The 23,816-nt window shown below is 45.7% G+C and overlaps 1 protein-coding gene across 1 annotated transcript in view; it reads left to right on the plus strand.

Annotated features, from left to right (window-relative positions):
• LOC309675043 (calcium-activated potassium channel subunit beta-2) overlaps positions 1-8,955 on the plus strand; it is a gene marked incomplete at its 3' end in the record, with an annotated part of 152,353 nt that extends 143,398 nt beyond the window's left edge. Inside the window, exons 4-5 of the mRNA XM_082487247.1 lie at positions 2,064-2,259; positions 8,671-8,955. Coding sequence (XP_082343373.1) covers positions 2,064-2,259; positions 8,671-8,955 — 481 coding nt within the window. The remainder of the gene's footprint in view (positions 1-2,063; positions 2,260-8,670) is intronic.
• Positions 8,956-23,816: the final 14,861 nt, after the last annotated feature.

Here is a 23,816-nt window from a genome sequence, read left to right on the forward strand (position 1 = left end):
CACGCTGCTTTGTAGCATGTAGCTTTGCATGTAGGTTATTACTTCCATTTTAACAAGTGAAATCCTCCTGAAATATAGTAATTTGCTGAAAGTAAAAGATCATCTTTCATCATTACTGCACTGCACTTAATTTTTCTGAGGCCTTCTCTGGCTTTTTTCTCTGTCACAGAGCAGAAAGTTTGGCCTGTGATTCATTAGCAGCATTTGAAATCACTTCTCAAGCACCAGCCCTATTTAAAATCCAGCCCAGACTGTAATAAGACTGTCAACAATGTTTTTTCTGCCCTGATCAGTGGAGTTAAGAGAATGAAAAATGGGTAATTGGGGATAAAAGCATTACTCTGTCGTGCCCAAAACACCCTGAGGCGGTGGCCAATACCTGGCATGTTTTGGCTTATCCACCACAGGTTTCTTCTTCAGGCATGCACAATAAGTGCCTACGGTTAACTGATACGAACATCCTCAATTATATTGGTACACCTGCAGGAAAATGTTCCTTCTTGACCTTGCAACAATAAGGAAAAAGTAGCCATGCCTGAGGATAAACTGTACTGCTTTGCAGCATCTTATTTGTGCGATAAAGCTATTTGCCCCTTTTTAAATCCAGGTAAAGTTTAGATTTTGAAAACAGAGGTCAAGACCTGTTAAGTATCCAAGAGCATTTGCTTTTCCAAATTGCTCTCCCAGACCTTTCAGCAACATCAGGGTCAGTTGCAGAGGCTGCTAAGGTCAAAATTGCTCATGTGGAAAGAGATGATTTATATTACAAACCATATGAAAAATTGCCAGAAGATATCAAAGCACCTACGAAGTATTAAATATTCCATCTTCACAAGTCTGCTGTAGGTAGGTGTTACTTTATTACCCTCATGCATGAATAAAACAGTAGTCAGAAAGGTGAAAGTGAGGCAAAGAAGACAACCCAGGAGTCTTTGCTGTCACTTCTCTTCGCACAGCCAGATCTCCTTAGGGGTTATTCTCCTTTACAGACAGCAATACCCCTCCAACAAAATACTGCCCGGGAGGGGAAAAAAAAAGAAGTCCTTTCGCTTGATTTCCCCCCAGAAATCATAGCATAATTTAATATAAATGTAAGATAGAATATACAAGCAGAATTACTGCCAAAGTAGAATACCAAGAGAATTAGTCAGAAATCTTTGATATCACTTGCCATGTAAAGCTTTTGTAGGTTTGGCGAGGGAGAAGCAGACCCTCAGCCCACTGACGGAGAGGCGCAGGACAGCCGTGCCGGGTGGGAGCTGAGGGGCTGAGCCCCGGGGTGAAACCTTTCCCCAAGCCCGTGAAGGGCCTCGCACAGATTCCTCACTGCGCCCTTCCCACTGCTCTCGTCCCTAAGGAAAATACAGCCTTAGATTTTTAAATACATGCAAGGAACCCAAGTGAACGTTACCAGTGCACATCCAGGCTCCATCGCTCCAGTTTTAGCCTCTGGTGAACTGGAGATAAGCTGAAATGCTCCAGAACGATTACAACTGCTGATTTAACTTACAGAAAACTGAGCAAACTGCCACTAGAAAAAGCCTTTCCGCAGGTGGAGCTGCATGCGGTACCACTTGTGTGTTACTGTGTTTTCATGCAAAGGAGTATACATGCCATGGCAATTCAAAGTTGCCCTCCCAGCCTTCACTTTAAATTTAAGTGGACTTTGAGGTTAACCATCAGGTCCTCATCCAGGGTGTCCCATCACGCAACACCACACACGTTGGGCTCTCCCCAGGGCAGGCTGCTCTGTTTTCTTTCATATCTCTGCTGATTCCCTCTGGTTTCAAATATACTTCTCCAGACTAAAAGTTCCAGTTCCCTTTTCATTTATACATAGACATAAGTGAATTGGGTGTTTTTGTGCTCAAAGCACAAACTTTGGCTACTACAGAATAATGCACTGGCTGCGATGTGCAACACAAGAAAGTCCAGCCTTCGCTCAAAGCCCTTCAACATGTACCATCTTCTGCAAGATGCCCCCTGATGAGAAGCCTGAGCTGCATTTAGTGGTTGTTGCCCATTCTTGCCATGCTCTAACGTCTCTTTTTTTTCCACCTTAGTGTCTGGACAGAAGAGGCTCAGTGCTCGCTTCTCAATGCATCTATCACAGAAACCTTCAACTGCTCATTTAGCTGCGGTCCAGACTGCTGGAAAATCTCTCAGTACCCCTGCCTCCAGGTGTACGTTAATCTCACCTCTTCTGGCCAGAAGCTTCTGCTCTACCACACCGAGGAAACAATGAAAATTAATTCTGAGGTAGGAACACGGAATAAAATTTCTTCCTAAATGGGTTTCTGGAGGGCTGCTCACCTTGTTATACCCATTCTTCACTTTAAAGCAATATAAAGCTTCCAGCTCCTGCTTCCCTGGTAAATACAGAGCAGAGAAAAAAGAAACCAGTGCACAAACTGAGCTCACATCTCTGGAGGGGGCAGTTTTCCACCTCCATCCCTTGCGGGGAGCACAGCTCATCCCACACGGGGTGGTGGCCCCGGGGGCTGGAGCCTCCCTCATCCTTTGCCATGCAAGCAGTGCTTTACAGGCACAGGCTAGCGCTGAGCACCTGTCATACTGATATTCTCGTGGAGCTGTGGACAAGTCACTTCCCACCCAGGTATGGCTCCGCGTGACAGCAAACACCCCCAGCGATGTGCATGGAGTATCCACGGCAGTGAGAATAGAAATGGCCTTTTTATGGTGGGGCCAGGCACGGCGGTGGGAAGAGACGAGACGTATCTCCATCTCGACCTCTGGTGACCAACTCTGTGCCCTGAGCATCTCTGCTGAGGTCAGATGTGCCGCTGGGGTCAAGGCACAGCACTTACCCCTGCCAATGATGCAAAGATGCTGAAAGTTTGCAGAGCAGGGACTGTCAAGATTAAAGCGGCGACATAAAAAATAAAGGCCTGGCTTTGGGGCATGTACAAGCTAAGGAGTCAGCCCATCTTTCTTGCACAACTTCCCTGATTCCAGACACTGAACCAAAAAAATTATTTTTAACAAATCTGCAGAAGAATGCCCCTCTCTGCTTCAGCAAGTACAAAATCCAGCATAACTCCATCCAGGTGGGACAGAGCCAGCCCCTGTCTGGAGGCTGTAATGAACACAGCGGGTGCACAGAAGGCATCTCCTCGCCGGCCCGCAGCCACAGCTGTGCGGCTGATGCGGTGCTGTGCATCACACCCAGGCAAGCCACCGCCTCTTCGCAGGTGGCTGTCTGCTCCCTCCGCGTAGCGAGGCAGGGTCGGACCCAGAAATGTCCCTCTCCCCACCTCCCCTTCTTTGTACCCACAGCGCCTGGGCACCTAAGACTGCAAGCTGCCGCGAGCCGGGACGCAGCTAAGTCATTAGACTTGCGAGTGCCAGATTTGCATTAACTGCTTAGTTATCCAAGGTCACTGAACCCCAAACTACGGGTGCTTGGCAAACCGCAGCCCGTCACAGCAGAGCCCTGGTTCAGGCTGCTGACAACGTAACCTATTGTGTTTCTATTTATGGCAGCAGTTCAGTAGACCAAATTACTTCTGCATATTAAGATGAAGCGATATTAAAATTAGTCAAAGCACGGAGTTGTTGCACCGGGCCGGTTATTCTGCTGGATAATTAGCTCCTGTGGCTGAGACATGAAGTCCTCTGGATCTGAAGTGTGACATGGAGAAGAGTGCCTCATCTTCCCCCCCGGTTCGGCAGCACTGCAGAAAAGAGGCACTCTCCATCCATGAAGCCTGCGGCAGGACAGACCCCACTTTCTGCCGGGGCAGAAACAAACTGCACTGACGCTCATGCAGCAATTTGATTGAAACAGATCAGATCGGTCTCTGTGCTCCACTGGATTCAAATAAATCAAGAGATTCAGCATAAATCTCCACATTCTGTTATTGATGATTTTTGCTTGCTGAAATGGACTTTGAAATTTTCCCTGATGCCACCTCCTCTTAATTTAATGTAGGCACAGTTAATACTTCTCCAGCCCAAGGTTGTTTTACAGGTTAAGCTCTGCTCTCGGGAGGATTCCTAGGTTTTCCTGACATGCTGCTGGCTATGTGATCTGAATCCAAACGCAGTTTTGAATGAAAGTTTGAAATATCTATAAAACACCTGGCTTCTTGTGCCTGGCCGGGATCGGCAGAGCCTCCAAGCTCAGATCAGCACAACCCATCTCAGCTCCCTGGATGGGTCCTCCCTCTCCCCTGGCCGGAGACAAGCCACCCTGCGCACGGCTGGTTTTGTGATGCTCCAGCTAGGTCCTAGCTGTCTCTCTCCATCCATGTACTCAGGTCTGCCTTTCCTATCTTTCTCCTTGCCAAATAAACCAAAAAAAAAGCCGTCCCTGGATGCCTGAGCACTGGCATTACTGGGGATGTTGCAGAATGCGATGCTCACCCTCCGAGGCCGAAACCAGTGACCTTCAAAAGGTCAGCATCCCCCCGCCAACCTCTCTGCCTCGCGGAGCCCCGCGCGCACACAGAGCAGCATCTGGAGCCCGTCTCTCTCCTCTCCCCGCCAGCTAGTGCGGACGGAGCAAAACGCACTTTGATTTTAAATAATGATTAATCTGGGAGACTTGCTGTCTAACCTAGCTGTCGGCCCACAAGGTGCGGTACGGGGTAGGTGCGATTTACACTGAGGTCTACAGCGTGCTGCTGCCAGTCCCCAGTGGGAATCGGTGGGAAGCAAATGGATACCAGTCGAGCCGCTCGAGTCTTTCCCAGAAAAGCGCATGAGGTTTTTCATGGCTTTTCATTGCTCTCGCTGTGCATACTTTACCTCTAGTCTTTAAGACAAGACCAGCCCCTTGTCAGTAGTACAAGCACAGCGGCTTAAATGCTTTCACAGCTACACTTTCCCTTCTCAGCTGTCAGAGGCTGTAACAGCCTCTGGGAGGGGTAAATCGGCCGGTGTCCCCTCGCGCCCGCACCACGGAGCCAGGCTGTCACCCTGAGGAAGGGCTGCGGCAGCTAAAGCGGTTCTAGAGGCCCTGTTTCGATCTCATACTATATCATTTTGATTCTTTTCGTGTCATTGGAGCTGCTGCTGATTTATACCCATGCTCCATAAGTGAGATAACAAGCAGGCTTTAATCACTAGAATCACCGTTATGCCAGCTTCAACTGCCTGAGACTCAGAAATGATGGGGAATCTCATGGTTTCCCACTGAAGTTTCAGGTATTTATAACCCGGAGAGGAGTTTATCTGGTGGGGGGGAGCAGTGATGTTCAGCGGCAATTCCCAGCAGACTCATTTCAGGGCTGGGGCTGGAGAATTCAGTCTGCAGGAATCAATATCAGGCCAGCACAGACACAAAGCTGCTCCTTCAGCCATCAGTTCAGACCTGTTGCACTTTCCAAAATAGGTGTAAATTGACATCCTGACCGCTTTTTTCTCTCAAAGATTGCCACAGCACATCTTATCAAAGTTTCCAGTCCCAGTTTCCAAGCTCAGAGTGACAGGGACATGCATCCCAACCACAGACATATGACCAGAGCCAGGTATTTCACTGCCCAGCCTGAACTAGGGGCCTCTCCAAAAATTGGGCTGTCGGTGTAACTTTATTGTCTTAAATGAAACTACTCCCAGCTTTCAGGGAGGTGTTGTGTGTTCTCCACCCTTGGAGATATTCATAACTTGACTGGATAAGTCCATGAGCAACTCTGCACTGAGCAGGGCATTGGAGTGGACATGTCCAGAGGCGGTTCTTACAGGCTACCTATCCAGTCCTTTAAATTAGAAAAGCTGAGCTGGAAATGTAATAAAAAGTTCTCCCTGTAACTATCTAGTATGTCCTTCTTGTGAACAGATTGCAAGTAACACAAGAATCACTTTTCTCATGTTGTATCACAGAATCCTCACTTGAGGTAGACAGCCAGACATTGTTTACTTTCAGATTTGCAGATTTCCAAGTGTTTGACAATGCAGAGGTGTAATAGAACAGCACAGATTTAGTAGTCTACATTCACAGCTACAGCGTGGATATAAAATTCCCTGCTAGGCATTGGAGAAAACTAAATGAAGATCAAGCCAAAGAAAACACTCAAAACATTCCATTATACGTGTCTACCTACTTGCTCACCAACGACCTACGCAGCACGGGCAGAGCCAGCCCTGTGCTATCCCTGGGATCTCACTGCGGAAGCCAAGGCATGGACGAAGGCCAGGAACACCCCACAACCACAACTTAATGCACACAGAGGCCTTGTGCTGAGGATCTCCTCAAAGCTGAGGCCAAGATGCCTCCAGGAGCTCGGGAGAACTGGGACAAGGTAGATAGCACATGGGATAAAGGGCACCCACATCCTGGAGAGCACATGGGAGACCGTAGCCTGGAGAGAGATGCAGTTTCAGCACAAGGAGCCCGGCTGAGAGGCAAAGTAAATCAACCTCCCTTGCACAACTGCATTTCACAGCTTCATGCTACCAGACCCTCTTGGCATGAGCAGCCCAACCAGCCCAACACGGCCGGTGGCTCTGTGCCATCAGGTGTAAGAGGCAACAGCTGAAGTTCTGCTTCAGCGTCTGGTCTCCTTTGAAAATGTTTGGAAAATACTCGGACTTGCAGGAAGTCAGACTTCTCCCCACTGCACTCTTGGAACATTTCCACAGACTCAGGCAAGGAAGCTGTCATCATTTGGGCTTTTAAGTGCCTGCTGTTTTCTGTGAAGGGGGAGGGCTGGACCTCGGCAAGAGTGGCCAAGTCCCTGTTTAATCTTCTTGCTCAGGATCGTAACAGCTGGGGTCTCAAGAAACAAAAATTTATGGCACCAAACTTGCAAGAAAAAAAAATCTGAGCTGGAAATACTGCTGTTATGACAGTGATAGCACATAATTTAGTAAAAGAAAATGAGGTACGCTTCACTGAGAAATTCCCCTACTTATTAGATTATGATCTATTAAAGAGTCATGGGCACTGGAAGAAGGCTTGTGGCTTTGGACATTTAAGACAAAGCTGGGCAGAGTGCAAGAGAATATCCTGGAGGGAGCAGACATGCACCAGCAGGAAGATGGATGAGATATTACTGCTCTGATATTTTCCGTCTCTAATTTCTAGAGCTCTATGAAATATTCATAATGGCAGTGCTGCCATGCTCTACCCTTAATGCTCCAGTCTGCTAACACCAGGCAATCTTTCTGCCGCACTTCAAATCATATTCTGTGCTAATAAACTTGCCAATGAATCAATCAAATCCTGTTACGAGGTTAATCCTTTGATCATTATTAGGACTAGAGATTTTTCACAGTACGTCGCAAAAAAAGTCACAGCATAGTCATAAAAAAGAACCAAGGGACATTTATAAAGTATATACATTAAAAAAAATAATCAAAAGCCATGAGGTCACATTATTTTAATCAAAACATCTTTTTTTCCTTTGAAAAACTCACTTTCTCTCATTAAGTTATCTGGAGCTACTTTAGGTGCTCACCCAGGAAAAGCGGGTTCAGCAGCACAGGCAGGGAGCATAGTGGGACCCACAATCACCCCATACCTGTGAGGGAGCAGTGACCTGCTGGGTCCCACACACACAAGTTCAATGAGAAGCTAAGCAGCAAACTTCCATCCCTCCTGAAGCAGGACTTGCCTAGGTAGGGAATTTAATCAAAATCCTGGACAGGTGTAGAAAACCCTCAGGTGTGGAGGGGTGTGAGTGTCTAGATGAGAGGAGGGAGGGAGGTGCCCTGGGCTGCTTCCATCAGTCCTCTTCCAGACCAGCAGCAGCAACAAATTCAAGTATTTCTGCTCTAGGTCAAAATCCAGATGTGGCTTCAATCCTTGTGTGTCTGCCCACCACCTCACCAGCCCACACTAGCTCTTTGCAGGGAACGGTCAGCACAGCCCATGGCCGCCATCCTAGGTGTCCCATGGAACATCTTCAATACATGGACTCCATAAGCTATTTTTTTAATTAATTTGGTTTTAGTGTTCTTTGGGAATGCTAGGTTGAAACTGTGTTAGAAAAAGCCACCCCCAAATCTTCGTTTCTTTGTGGCTGAGACTGAAATTCAAGCAGCATCTTCAGAGAGAAGGAGCTGTTGGACTTACGCGGGAGTGAAGAGCAAAAACAAGACTAAGAGCCATCCAGGTAGCCAGGCTGATCTTCAGCTAGAGGTTGAATGAAAGTCTTCTGGGTTGTCAGTAGGAAAACTGTTTTCTCCTAGACTACCTATTTGTCCCTAATCGAGGCCATTACTCCCAAGGGAAAATTTGTATAATGGTCTCTCATCAGCCTTCTCCTCTGTGGGTGAACTCCTGTGCCCACTACAATCACTTTGATCTGATCCAAGTAAGATCTGAACTACCAGATTTGTATTTACAGAGAGTCAATTACCCATCTAACTGCAAGCATATGCATGCCACTTAAGATGAAGAGGTACTTCATCAGTTCCATTTTTGCATGTGTAAATTAGCAATAATAATATATTCACCTATCTCATGAGGCCGCTGTGCAGATTAAAGCATTAATGTTTGTACAGCACTTGGAGGTTCTCCAATGGGAAATTCTGTAGATGTGCAAAATATTGAGTTTTGTCTGTGATAAATTTATTATTAGCTTAATAGTATTCCACTCGTATTATGAAAAGCATAATTACCTTGAGATTTTCCTGTTTGCCACCTGAAAACAGACATTGTATCTGGTTTGGAGATGCATTTTTCTCCCTCTAATTTCTTCCCAGTGTTCATATATACCGAAGTGCGGCAAGAATTACGAGGAATCCATGTCGCTGGTGAACGTCGTGATGGAAAACTTCAGAAAGTACCAACGCTTCTCCTGCTTCTATGACCCCGAAGGAGTTCAGAAGAACGTGATATTAACCAAACTGTACAGCTCCAATGTGCTGTTCCACTCCCTCTTCTGGCCCACCTGCATGATGATCGGAGGGGTCGCCATCGTCGCGATGGTAAAGCTGACTCAATACCTTTCCCTCCTCTGTGAGAGAATCCAAAGGATCAACAGATAAAAATGAAGACTTCTCCGAGATTTAATTACAGCTAAAATACTGTTTTCTCATTCTTCACCAAAGAACCTTAAGTTTGTAATGTGCAAGTCTGTTATAAGTTCCTTACTATATTCTTATAAGTAGAGCAATAATGCAAAGGCTGTTCTATATGCAAACATGATGTTATTATTATGCAGACAACTGAAAAATTACCGTTTTGTGTTGACCGTCTATATGATCTTGGTTTATGCTGAAACTAGTACTTCTTTCTTTTCTACAGCCAAAATAGGGCTCAGTGTGACCATTTGCAAGCTTAGTCAATTGACATTTTCAATGTAAAGGATTCTGGGGCAAATTCACTGCTGGGCAAAGGGCAGCCAACCATTTGCGTATCACTGAGGTCTCACATCTAGCTCAGCCCATTCAATGGATTTGTGGCTTTGCTTTTTTTACTATTGGCTGCGGGGGGGGGGGGGGGGGGGGAAGCACTGATAGGGTTTTTTTATGGTAAGACAGTACAAAAGGGATGTATTTTGGGGCCAGGATAAGCATACAGTATTTTCAGCCAAAGTAGGACTTGGTGATGCTTTGTGTTTGCTCCCCCAGTTCAGAAGTAAATTTTGCCCTATAGTGTTTAAGGTCTTTTGGAAAACACCTTGGAGTTTTATTTTATGTAGTGCTATAATTTTCTTCTGTCTGATCGACATCATCTTTGTCACTTGCAGAAGCTGTAGCCAAAAAACAAAAATCACCTTGTTCCATTTTCTATTCTAGTCCGAGCCCTATTGACAGAGATGGGACCAGAACACCTTATGTAAAGGTTTATTACTCATTTGTCTTGTATTTGCTACCATATCACTGTAAAGAAAAAAATAACACAATCAGCTATTTTTTCATTTTTTACTTCCAACTATTTTAGATTTTTTTACTTGATATATATACAGATATATATAAAAAGAAAAAGCTATATTATATCTAGTTGTGTATTGGAACTTGATTAGGGGGGGCTTTTGTTTTGTTTTTACCAACTGGAAAGTGAACAGTATAACTCATGTATTTATAACCTTCATCTTTGGATAATATCAAAACATAGAGGAGCAGCACTGCAGGATCTTATCCAATATTCATGATGTTGTTTCAGTCAAAGGTCTCTGTTGCTGTGACATCGGAATTGACAAAAATCTCATCTAATTCTATGGCTCTATTAACTGAATTGTTAGATAATCACCATAATACATCTGGAAATCTCTCCTGACCTTAACTTCGTATGCAGTGCTGGCTGATGTGAATTATGATTTAAAAGGCCCAGGTGCAATGATTTATTGGAAAAAATGAGATTATGACTAAGATGTTGTCCTATCTGTCAAATATTTACCATGGGGATCTTGCCAGTATAATTCCATGCACACAATTTCCGCATAATTTATCTTTATTCCCCTGTAGAAAGCATTCCTTCGTCTGTTATGTTTTAAAGACACCTCTCACAGTTTCTCACTTCGCACTCAGCCTGAAGGACAAACACAAGGCAGCTCCTGCGAGCACCCTGTGAACTCACTGTCCAGTAGCTCAAAGAAACCATTTACAGGCCTATTCAAACCAAGAAACTAACTTTTTTCCCCCTCAAAAAGACTGCAAAGCAAGTATTCTGCCTGGTTCATCTATATATAAGTACCTTCCTCAATGTAGCATTAAAAACTTCAAGATGTTACAAAACTTTACAAGTCATGCAAGTGTAACATGAGCTGTAAAAAAAGAAAAGAGTTCTCAGCAGTGAAAATGAACCTGCAATCTTGTAATCAGTTATATAATTTTCCTTAGGTAAATAAATTCCTGGAGGGTGGGGGTATAATCAGGGCTCCAAAAATATATAATAAAAATATTAAATTCAGTCTTCCAGATTTCAATATCTTCTGCCTTCAGATCTGGCTTGTTTCATCAAACTTTTCTTTGTAGCTTCCGTTACCAAGAAACAAGGAGCGCTGACACAACCAGGCATTCATAAAGGTTTATTTGCAAAAAAAAGTAGTTTTGATCAATCCGTAGAATTCACAGAAACCATCATCAGCAGATGTAGGCACCTTCGGCACCACTGGGACTGGAGTCACAAAGTCTTTGGTGGACTGACAGCAACCTTTATTCCAACACCCGTCAGCCAGCAGAAAGCGTGACACCCCTGGTGCCAGCGTGGGTGGGGGGACAGAGATGGGAGACCCCAGCCCTACTGCCATGGTACCCACTCCTCCACGGCATGGGCACCAACGTACAGGGACATGGGGATTCTTCTCCTGGTACCCATGATGTCAGGGCTTCCAGGATGCAGATGCTCATCATCATTACAAAACCCTATTCCGTAGGTTTTGCCATAAAGGGAGGTATCCAGGTGAGGCCCCCAGAGCCACACAGCTGAGCAGGCATCTCAACCCATTTCTAAGACAGCCCAGGTGACTTCCAGGGTGCATCTTCATCCTTAAAGTTGTTTTCCCTTCCAGCAGAGAGGTTTGATCCGTGGCCGGTGTTGCCATCCTCATGGACATCCTTCATCCATCTCCCCATCAGCTCAGTCACCGATGCTGAAGGAAGGACCACACTGCCGATTACAATTCGCAAATAAGAAATGGCACACAGCATCACCAGCAAAGAGCTCTGGTGGCTTTTCCACACCATTACTGATGCTGGTCATTCACATGATGATAAAGTAGCTGCTTGGCTGTGTGTGTGACATTTTTGGCACCTGCATTTGTGCGCTTTGGTTCTGGTGACAGGAAAGCTGATTGTTCCTGACATTTACACATCAGACGCTGCTTTCAACATGTTGCACCATAAACATTTCACCAACGCTCCTGTGGGTGAAACATCTTGACGTTGTTACAGTCTATAATCATTTTGTTGACATTAACAGAAAGATCTGTGGGATAGCAAAACAACTTGAGTAATTGGATGGAGTGAGGTAAAACAATAATTTTAAAGGGAATTATCTGTCTGATCACTGGCACAGTTAACCCCCCACTGAAGCGTTAGCATTGCAAACAGGATTTTGACGACTCCTGCTGCCCCAAGGAGAGGTTGTGTTTCAGAGGGGATATTACCCTGTGCTGTTGCATTCTCTACTTCCATTTTAATAGCACATTTATCCCTTGATGTTCCTGTAGGCAGCTCAAATGAGTGAAAAATACACAGTAGTGAAATTCGTTGATCAGGCAAATCCATCATGTTTCTGAAACTGGTTTTGACTCTTCCCAGCACAAACGTGTCACCTCTTGATGTCCCAGCTGGGTATTCGGGACAGCACGGAGCAACCAGTGCTGAATGGAAAAGTGCAATTCATAGGCGTTATGAGCCTATGAGAGGCACCCTTGTGGGATTTAAAGCGTGCGTAAGTATTCCAGGTGCCAAATTCACATGGCCTTTTAATAGATGTTATTTTCTTAATTAGATTATTTACATTAGGTCTTATTTCTATTTTGGAACATCTAAATCTGAAGCGTGAACATCCCTGCCGTAATACTCTGAAACCTGGCACCTTGCAGCAAACCCACTAAATGTCACCAGCTAAGACAACGGAGAGCTTATTTTGGTTTAGCTTTTCTAATTGAAGAGACGTCACTTTATCTCACAAGATGCACCCAGAGTGCAAGCGTACCCAACTCCGCTGTGAGTTGGAGGTGAATACAGGAAGGAGAGAGGGCTCAGGAAACATAAGAGCCTGCACATCTTGTGAAGACAAATGCAGTGATTTCAAACCCGAGGGACAAAAAGGGAATGAAGTCCCAAGGCAAGGCCAGGGACACTGCCGGCTTCACATCCTCAGCTCCATCCTCATCACCAGCCACAGAAGAGTTCAATGGAAGAAGGTGCTGAGAAAGAAGTGGCTGGTGTAAGCCTGGTCCAAGCAGCCTCCTGCCTCCGTTTGACTACAAAAGCTGTGACCTTACAGCAGTACAAGTGTATGAGTATAACCTCTAGAGGAAACAGCAATTTCAGGGCAACAGCATCTTAAAAATTGGTCAGCTAAGTCCCCTTCTCATACAGTCAAAGCCCTTATTAAAATAGCTGCAGCCATTCAAGTACATTGAACCAATATCTGCAGCAAAGAACTTTTTGCATAGACTCAGAGTCTGAGAACAGCAGCATCAGCTCTCCAGTAGTCACTGTACTGTTTATCACCTACCAAAGATTTGGGAAAAAAAACCCTCACTTTCCTGCTCCACTGAGCGCTCATCACTTCCCAGCACTTGATTTTTCAGAAAGAAACCAGCACAGTTTGTTGTGTACCCAAACATCTCACAACTGTATACAAACTTTGCCAAATTGTTTTTTGTGCAGGGGCAAGTATAAATTATTTTGTTTCAGTGTTTTGGAAACAAAGTGTTTCAATTTTTCAGTTTGGACTGATACTGACTTTTAAATGCTGGGGGGGGGGTGACCTTAGGATTTTTTTTATTAGAAAAGCTTGAAAAATAAATAATTGTTTTTCTGACATGAGCCAAAACTATCAGCAATTGCTCCATTCACCAAACATTTTATTTTTTTGAGGCTGATCCAGACACTTTTGCTTCCTTCCATTTTTCTCACCCACGAGCAAAGTGCAGAATCAGTCACACAGACGTGACCACCAGCAGCCCTGGCCGGGCTCAGGCAATCGTCATCTCAGAGAACATCACTGATTGTTACTACAAGTAAAGTAAAGCGCCTACGTCAAACAGGATAAAGGCTACTAAATTAGGAGACACAGGGAAGGAGGAAAGGAGCATTTATCCATTATCATTAGCTGTGCGGGGCAGCGGCTGCTGGGTATCAGCTCCCCTCCTGAATGCAGCCATCCCTGCAGAAGGTGCTGTAGCTCCAGGGAGCCATTCATGTGCATGTACTCCGTACAATTTAAACCAAAATGACTCCCCCACCCCAAAATAGAGTGGTCAGGCTATTTGACTGAACTGTTTGAGCTATTGCAAATTAAGGAGGACGCTGCAGGCAGAGCCTGTGGCTGGCACATCTCAGGGGGGACTCAGCATGCCCTTCAGCCCCAGGAGCATGGCCAGCACAGGGCTTTGCCCATTACGAGCTGGCTGTCCCAGGCTATGTCTTCTCAGGTGCTTTGAGAAGTCACAGTGAACCAGGAGGGGCGGATGCCTCACACACTGCCCAGCAAAGCTGCGCTGCCTCCAGCTACGTGCCGGGCCCCCAACAAGCCATTTTTTCAGCCCAGACCTGCAGCTGCTGAGTGTAAAACAAACCTCATTTCACACAGAGGACTTTTTTTGTCCTTCAGAAGTGATCTGAAAAAAAAAAAATAAATGGAAGTGCTGCCAGGTGAATTTGCACCAGGCTTTTTTAAATGAATCAAGTTTCTCCAAACACTGAAAAAATGTGTTAACATTAGTAGAAACCTCCATACAAGCCTGTCTACTTTTTATAGTTCTCCATTTTCATACAATGAGGTGGTAGGTGAGTATATATTTAACTGAACTACATTTATTCAGGTGATAATTTAGCATATTTCATTGCCTAGTGATTTTATTATTATACAGAGTGAAAGAGATGCTCATTCTAAAATGCTCTACATACTCTATATGTCCATCAATACTAAAGCATGGCCATTTTCAAGCAGAAGAACAGCAAAGGACTCATAAAAAAAGATGAGCAGACATGGGGAATCAGCTTTCTCATCCAAAACACAGAAAAGGTTTGCTTGCTTTGGAAATTCAAGAACAACAGGTGAGAAGTAGAAACATCTCCAGAAGGAGTCAGGCAGGTCAGATTTAGGGGAGCAGATACATTCACCTCCTCAGGTACAGCACAGCAGGATCAGCCCCTGCTACAGGTTGCAAAAAAAAAAAAAAAAAGCGCTATTTTTTCAGGAGTGTCCTCCATTTCTAATACATTTCTGGGAAAAATATTGGAAAACTGCAGAAACACTGGTTTTGCCATCCAGTTCACCCCAAACAGCTTCATTTTTAAAGAGACTATTTCATTTCAAAAGTTAGATTAATTTGGTTTGGAAAAAATACACAAACAAAATTTGAACCCAAATGCAGTGATTTGCCACTATCCCACTGATCTCTTTATATTGACCCAACATTATTTTTTCAGGTTTTTCAGTTTGCAGAAAATTTTGAAGATTTTCATTTTTCATCCCATACGCAGGATAAGAAAAAAAAAAACAAACCACCAGCTAAAATGCTGTGGAATTGAAAATATGCTTCGCACACAACTCAAGCTAAAATGTTTAAGAAAGTCTCCTAGGGTAGATTTTCTAATATATCATGTGATAACGTATATGAGGAAGGTGGGAGGTTTCATCATCTCTCTCAAAGTATCCAACCTGGCTATTCTTTGGCATAACTACAGTTACTATTCTGTATTCAAATATAAAAGCACTTTTTAATACCCAGCCACGCGTACACTTAACTCCAGATCACAAGCAAAGGATCTGCTGTGCCAGGGGCTGCCAGGCAGCTCCAGACCCAAAGATCAAGTGGACAAAAATGAAGAGTGAAACCCTTCCACGTGGAAGGCACTTATGGTTTTAATCACCATGCACATAAGCTCCGTTATATTCATCACAGATTAAGTAGGAAGCAAAGTCTGATGACTAAGCGGCAACACCTTAATCACTCCCCTTACAAGCAAGAGTTCAAAGCCATTAATACAGCAAGACAGCTGAACAATACAACTGGAGTTTGCTAAAACTGCAGAAGGCTGCAAAACCAACACGGAGGGAGTCCTGCTGTAATTAGTTGCTGCTTCCTCCGTGCCACTTTACCATATGCTTAAAGACAGGTGGGAAAGCAAGTTCGTACCAGCAGCAGTGCGTCTCCCACTGCTGGCCACTCTCCCCTCCCCGGCACATGCTGCCTCCTTCCCCTGCACAGAGGAGTTGCTGGGTCTCAGCCTTCAAGTATTAGACGCCATCTCCCACCCCACAGCAAAACTTAGGCCGGGAAATCTGTCGCAGAGTGTGGTATTTCGTGACATGTAAACTGCCATGAGAAAGTCCCACTAGACCAAGGGTTTCTATTAAACAGCCTCCAGGAGGGAGTGGGAAAGCACGCAGGGAAAAAGACAAATAGCAAACACGAGTAAATGAGATGTTCCACTTTGCCCAGGAGAAATGAGGATCATCTGCTTCCACACAGGGGTTTTCCCAGGGCACGAGAGATTCGGGGGCCTCACTCTGCATAGGCAGCACTGGGTGTTGCAGTCCGACTAGCCGGGGCACACCAGACAGTCCTGGTCTGGCTACTGCCAACAGCTCTGTCCCTGCAGGTATGCCCAAAGGAAAGGCTGAGGCCACAAAATTCTTGTGCAGGTGGCTCGTCCTGTTTGGAAACGATGCCTGGGATTTCATCTCACAGGCACAGCACATGGCCCTTCATACATCTCTGCTTCCCAAGGAGTAGCTGCTTATCAGTCCCACTGCAACAGATGCTAGAAGTTTTGAGTATTCAGTATTAAAACAAAAAAAAAAAAAACAAAAAAACACACCAAGAAAAATTTCTAAGGAAAGAAAACATCCAATCTGGACATCTGACCTTGGTCCACTGAGATCAGCTCCTGAGCCCCCACAGCTCTGTGGACGCAGTCTGTGCATAGGAATTCAGGAGGTACTCGCTGCTCCTGATTTTCCAGTGTCCTGCCATTAGCTCCGTGCTGCTAAGCAGTCACTTTAAGATGATAAAAACTTCTGCAGTCCCAGGTTTCTGCTGCCGTCTCTGGCAGTCCTTCATCTCAAGCCAATAACATTCTGGCCACAAACAGCAAATTAATGATCTAGGAAATTTGTTGTTCCCTCATACTCTTTTGGAGTCCCCTCCCACCCCTTCTGGCCTCTCTCCAGGTGAGGACTTGGCTGCACTGGTCAACACATGCAGGAAAAGCAAGGCCAAAATGCCATCTACTTCCCATCATTGGAGCCATGTAAACTGGGCCAGCACTAACCCAAATTCAGATGCTTGGGCAAAGAGGCTTTGGTGTCATCAGCCCTTTGACTTTGGTGGTGGCCATCACCACCAGCAGCTTGCTGTGGACCCATTACCACAAATGACTCAAGGTTTCCCCAAAGGGGACTGTGGCAAGGAGCATCCAGGGCCCTCTCATGTAGTCGCTGGCCACTAACCCTTCTGCTGGGCTGAACCACATCCCCAGCCCCCAAACCCTGCCACCCCATGCCTGAGATAACCCTCAAAGCTCTCACACCAAGAGCTGGACAGGAGGTGGCAGTCCACCCTGGGCATGCCATCAGGTACATGGCACTAAGTCCCAAATAGCCACTTAATTTCTTCTGAATCTGTGGTGTGGATATCTTGGTGATGATCTTTATCCCCCACATGCAGTGGTTTGCAGGAGCAAATGCTATACCCATTGTCCCAAGCTCACAAGCCATCCTGCCCACACAGAGGCTGTGCGTGCACACACAGCTTGTGGGTGGGCTTGTCCTCTTCTCCATTATGTGACTGGAAATATGCACCTCTGTCCTTCTCTTGTGCTGCCTTAGCTGTTTAACAAGCTAGCCCGACAATTACTTCCAGCCTTGGACAAAAATCTCCTGCCCCAATGCTGTTAAATTATGTAGAACAAGATTATAATTACATCCTTAAAAAAAAAAAAAAAACAAAAACAAACTCTACACTTAAAAGAACATTACTCAGGTTGCAAAAGCAAGCACTCAAAAGCTACAAAATGCCAGAAATAGAGCTGCCTGAATAGGCTCCATGCAGCACTGCTTGTACATACGCATTATGATAGAGGCTCTAACCATATAGCAATACACCATTTTCCACAGGACCCCTGGTCCTGCCCCAGACAAATGACGTTTAGTTAATGAGTCATCCTTCAACATCTTCTTTAACCCTTGTCATTCAATGTGTGCCCTCAACTCCTTATTGCGCCTCTGCCAGCAGAATTGTTCGGCTCCTTCTCCAGGGCACAAAGCAGCTCCATCCAGAGGTAGCCACGCAACCACCAAGCCACCCAGCTCAGAGATGAACACCACCAGCACTCAGATGAAGTTTGTTTTCTGTGGCACAGCATCATGCAAAGTTAGCTATGAGGGTCTGGTACACAGGCCAGTGTCACAGCCAGGGTACCATGTAGTCAGACCAAGGATGGAAGAGGGAAACATGTCTGATGTCTTTCAGAGGACACTGCTGTGATGCCTGTGAGGGTGGCAAGGACTAAGTTAAGGGGGGCTGCTGTAGACCCTTCCTTTCCCCAAAATCCTGCAGATCCTTTTCCTGCTCAACTCTGCCAAGTGTCTGTGAAACTGCCGGGCTGGCGCAATGCAACCACTGGGCTCTGCTCTGAGCAGGGCACTGCCCAAGCGGGTCAGCTCCCTGCCAAAAACAGCCTGAAGGAAACATTTTTGACAGCTCCAGATTGTTTTCAGACATTACTGATGCCTGGGAAGCAGGGCCAGTTTACCTTTAGTTTTTCACTCCATGGTGTTAAAACCCTAGGAAAGTGCTGCAGGACAGAAGCCCTCAATTTACCCCTTGGCTCTGGATGGCTACTACCAGCTGAGCAGCATGTCACCACACCACCCACCGCACCCCACAGCCAAAGGGGTCCCCAGTGAAGGTCCAGTCCCCTCCACCAGCCCACATACACTGACTCTCCCTGGAAAAGTCTGCTGACTTCTTTTTAGTCTGAACAGGTAAATGAGAACGAGATCAGCGAACAGAATTTCCCCAAAACCCCTATCTCTGGCCATTCCCTAACTAAAATAAAACTCTATTGACACAGAGACTTTACAACCACCAGAGATTATGTTCCTCCAGTCCATCCTGGCTTTATCCATATGCCAGGCCAAAGATCAAGGGGTTTGTGCACTTGAAAGAGTTAAAACCAGTCAAAAAACAGCCATCAGCCCCACAGATAGACAGAGTCCTATTCCCCCCACAAAGGATTCTTCCCAGAAAATCCCCACAGTAAGCCATGAGTGTACACCTGAATTTACCATCAGCTGTCAACCAGCACACCACAATGCACACCACCATATTCTAGCAAAAATGTGGTAAAACATGATAAGGCAAAGCCATAATCAGGAAGAAATGAAGCAAAACTAATTGTCTTACCTGGATTGTTTCAAAACTTTTTTCCCCTTGGTTACTACTGCTTCACAGACAGTGAAGACAGTGTAACTGTCTTTCTCACTGGTCCTTGTTTTCAGTGTTTCTTTTTTTTTTTTTTTTTTTTTTAAAAGAAAACATTTGCTTTGAATCTGGCAGAGTTCCTGCTCAGTGACTCCAGGGTATCTCCAGCATACAAAATATAAAGAATTAATGCAGTTTCCATGCATAACACATTTACACTGTGTGGCATCTCCCATTTCTTGGGAAGCAAACACATATACAAGTTGCAAAACATTAAGCTTTTCGAACTGAGAAAAATAATAAATTACATTTACCTTCTCAATATCACACAGTTCTATGGAAGATGAGACAGTCTAACAGCGTACTAAGACAGGGACTGTGTAGCAGTCCAAGACTTTTCTATGCATCCTCCTGACTGTGGGTTTCAAGCTGGACCTGAGCCTCGCCTTCTATGCATAATCGCAATCGGGTTTGGCATGCCTCAGAAGTACAAGTCCTAGCAGCACCCCAAAACATGAAGTTCTCAGCAGCAAAGAGATGGAAGCGGGAGACTGAAAAGACTAAAACCCGCAAAAATTCATGGGAGCCCAGGAGCTCCCTTTCATAGAACAGGTCAAAACCACAGAAAATTGTCCTAGAGTGAATTTTTTGTCTCTCCCATGCTAACCAGTATCAGCTGTCTGCTGCTCTCCATGCCCGGTGGTGTCCATCTGGGATCTCCCACTGCAGGCCATGAGCTCTTTGGGCATGAAGCCATCTTCTGCTCTCATTTTACAGTGCTGAGTACAGCTGAGCCTTGATATACACAGCTGAAGCTACCTTACAGTTACCAAAAGCAACTTTATGAATGATTTTCTGGTAAAATAAACCTCTCTGCACCCTGGAGCATAGGACCAGTTGGATCTCTGCTTTTCTCCAGGGCTGAATCCCTGCAGGATGGGAACTCCACAGGGTACAACCACAAAACCTCTTCATGATCCACCAGCCACAAGGAAAAAAATTTTAACCCATCAGCCAAGGGCACATCCAGGGGACACAGGGCTGTGTCATCATGCCAGGCTTGGCTGGGGTAACAAGTGGAGAAGAAGTAGATATTTGCTTGGGAAAAATCTCCTTTTTATTTTTGGCATCTATTTTCATTGGTATTTGTCATATCTCTGCAATCTGTTTGTACAGCATTCACCTTCTCATCAGCGATGAAAGGCAGCGCCCTTAAGGACTTTTTGCTGGCCTTTTAATTGAGCTGTTTAAACCAAGAAATTCAGCTAGGGAAAAATACCTTAGAAAGAGTGATGATTTTATTAAATAAAGAGACAGCATCTCAGGCCACAGCCAGTCCGGAGGAGCGAGCACTGGGACACTGAGCCACTCTCCTTTCCAACTGCATTTCTGCAGTGCTAAAAGTGGTGAATAAAAGTAATGGGGGCCCCAGTGATGCCTCGTCCCACGCTCTAGAGGGTTGGAGCGCCACATCTGCATATTCAGATGGTCTTTTTATAAGACGGGCTGGCACAAGGACAGCCTTTAAAAATCATAGTGTGTTTCCTTGCATAAATATAGCCTATAAATGCATATGCTTGTGCTTATGAGTGGAATGTCCTTCTTACACAAATTTGGGGACTCACTTTCAGTTGTGGAAGGTGGCTCAAGTCAGCAAAATGCAGGTTTGTCTTGCAGAAGGGGTTTGCAGCTAATCACGGTGTAGCTAAAAACATTCCTTCCACAGGGTGTTTTCTGGAAAAATAAGCAATGAGAAGTTCCAAGTTCAATGCATCCATGGTTTGGGCCAAGTTTTTCTTTTAAAGCCTGCTACACTATCTGCCAAAGTCCAGCCACTCTCCTGCTGCTGGTGGGTGTACCCCAGGGCTGGGTCCTGCCAAGGAGTTCACCAGGCAGCATCCACTCCTTCACACACCGTCTCTGGCAATGAATAACAGAAGTCGAGACTTTTCCAGCCTGCTTTGCCAACCAAGCCTGTTCTACACTTTTGGGACAGACCCTAAAGCTCTCCAACTCGGTTTATCTCTAAGTTTTAAGTTACCACATGAGTTGGCAGGACCCACATTACATTGGGTTCCATGGGACCAGCTGACAGCATAACAGAGCCAACCTCCAGGATTCCACAAAATCCCACTTCAAACTCTATTTTTCTCTCTGTGACTTCAGTTCACTTAATGTTTTCCCCTGTATTTGACCCCTTGTCTTCCTTCCCCTGTATTTCCTTAAGCAGCACTAAGCATTCCAGCAGCTCCCAGCCCAGATTTGCAGGGGGACACCGGCTCCCACAGAGCAACTCTGCCTTGCTCTGGCAGAGGAAAAATCCTCCTGCTCCAGCAGAAGAATGTTAAAATATTGAAGTACGTGAATCTCAATCAACCTGAAGTAAAAAATGAATTCCCTGCAGGAGCAGTACAGTTCCTTCCTTGGAGAGCTGCTGATTAGCAAGGTTAATTGCATACCTGCCAACAGCAGTCAGAGCAAGTTTGCCCATGCTGTGTATGGGACAAGCACCGATAACAGCATCCTCGCTGTCCTTGGGTATCTACACACATACCAGTAGCTATGAGCTCCCTCTCTGCCAGGATGGACTGGGAATTTGTGAATGAGAAGATCTGGAGCTGAGGTCAGACAACACAGCTGAGCCACACCAGTGCCTCCCACTGGTGCAAAGAGGATGCTGGTGCATCGCCTCTGCCCTGGGCACCGGCAAGGACAGCGCTACCAAGCGTGAAGAGGTTTAGTATATACTAGATGAAGCCACGCTTCTACATATTGATATTTACATGGCTCTTGCACGGTTACCAAAAAAATCACTGTCCAAACTTAGTGCTCCGAGCAGGGATTTGGCAGTGGGAGTTTCCCTGTGTCAAATCACAGAGTTATAAAATCTCAGGCCCAGAGAAAGGTCCAGTTGCGTCCTAAGAATGAGGAAGGTGACAGCAGTCACTGCCAGAGCGCAGCAGCAAGAGACCCAGAGCTGCTGAACTCTGCCTCCTCCAGGTGCCATGCGCTGCTTGTGCGGGATCGGACTCTTCGCCTGGGCCTGGACCCCTCGGGCAGGTCAGGAGCAGCCGTGTCCTCACATGCAACCATTGAAGGGCTTCCCCAGTAACGTGCCTTTCTACAGGTGTCAGATATTATGCACACAAGCAGGATAACTGATTTTTCAGCAAAATATTTTTCTAACAGATAATAGCATTTCTTATCCCAACATCTCCAAAGGGGATTGTGACAGTATCAATAACATTTTATCTTAAAAGATACAAAAAAGGGCATTTGACCTCTTCAGATAAGGATATTCCGTTTGCAATTCAAAGTAATGCATTTCTCACTTTCATTTATTTTCTATTATAAACAAATCAAATGTCATTTTGATATCAAAACATCACCCAGCTGTGGTGCTCGCACTAACCCAAACTGTCACGTTGAGAGAAACCACAAACCAGACCGTCACACAGAGCAATGAATTCCAGGCTCCAGCTACTACCCTCAGAGCAGGTATTTCATGCTCTGAACACCCCAGCACACACAACTCTGCTGTCAGGCTCAGGGGAAGAATTTGGAATGTTGCAGCCTCTGGGGGTGTGGGAATTGCAGAGCAAAAGCACCGTGGAAACCAGACAAACGCCTGCTGTTGTCGGCTTGGGAGACTTGGAGCCCTGAAGGACTCACACTTGGATTTCTCAAGGACAATTGGTTTTGGCGTGGAGCAAAGCCTGCGGCGGTAACAGCTCGGCAGGGAAAGCACTCGAAGGCTGGACAATGTTTTGGGTTTGAAAGCTGAAGCTGAGATGGGCTGTTTCAACTACTCGCAGGTCCCGGGGAGCAGGCGAGGGCTGGAGCTGGGTGCTGTGAGGATGCGAGGGGCTGAGCAGCCTGTCCTGGGCCGCAGCAGAGCTGAGCGGGCCTGTGCGAGAGGGGAACCCGAGGCACACTGTCTGCAGTCAATGGGTAATATGCATTTCTCTTACAGAGGCACGTTTTCAAAGCCAGATGCTGAGCTTGTGTCCCTGGAGTCACAATTTGCCCATGTCTTTCTGGAGATGTGACTTTCGTGAATATTTCAAAGTACAGGCTGCATGTCCAGCTCATACTGTGGTACAGATGGAGGCAACTGGACCGCTACGGGCCCATTCTGCCTCACTGAATTGCCTTTGAAGTACCAGACACATACAAAACTCAAGTTTGTTTTTTGTTTTGGTTTTTTTTTTTTCTAAGAGCCCAGAAGAGCAGGGACATGTTACAGCCAGCAGTTTTAGAGGCTGCGCTAAAGCCATTTTGCAAGTTCAGGTCCTGAATAGCTGATAGCCCTTCAAAAGCAGAAAAACATTTGCTAAACAGCCAAGCTGTTTAGGCTGCGCCTGCCAGCCCACACCAAGGCACCACACACTGGGCTGACACCCATCATTAGCTGCATCCCCCCTCAATCTCTGGACTCCAGCTGTGTTTGAATCTGCCACATGACTGCCAGGAAGCCACGGAGCAGAGCAGGGCAGGCTGTGAGGGACTTGCAAAGGAGGTTTCCACCTGGCCACCCTGGCCAGCACAGCACCAAGACCTGTGCAAGAGCGTATCTTTCAGACCTGATCAATAGCCAGTGCAAGGCAGCACCCAACACAGCTCCCCCCCAAAAAAGCAAGGTTTCAAAACATCATCCTCTAAAAGCAAAATTGTAGGTAGCAGCAGAAGGCTTGTTTGAAAATATAAATTCTTAAAATAATGAAACTGCTTTTTTTTTTTCCTTAAAAAATGGATGCAAATGCACAAATTGAGTGACTGTCCCCACACAGA

The sequence above is a fragment of the Vanellus vanellus genome (assembly GCF_965231255.1).
Source record: "Vanellus vanellus genome assembly, chromosome: 8".
NCBI classification, from domain to species: Eukaryota; Metazoa; Chordata; class Aves; order Charadriiformes; family Charadriidae; genus Vanellus; species Vanellus vanellus.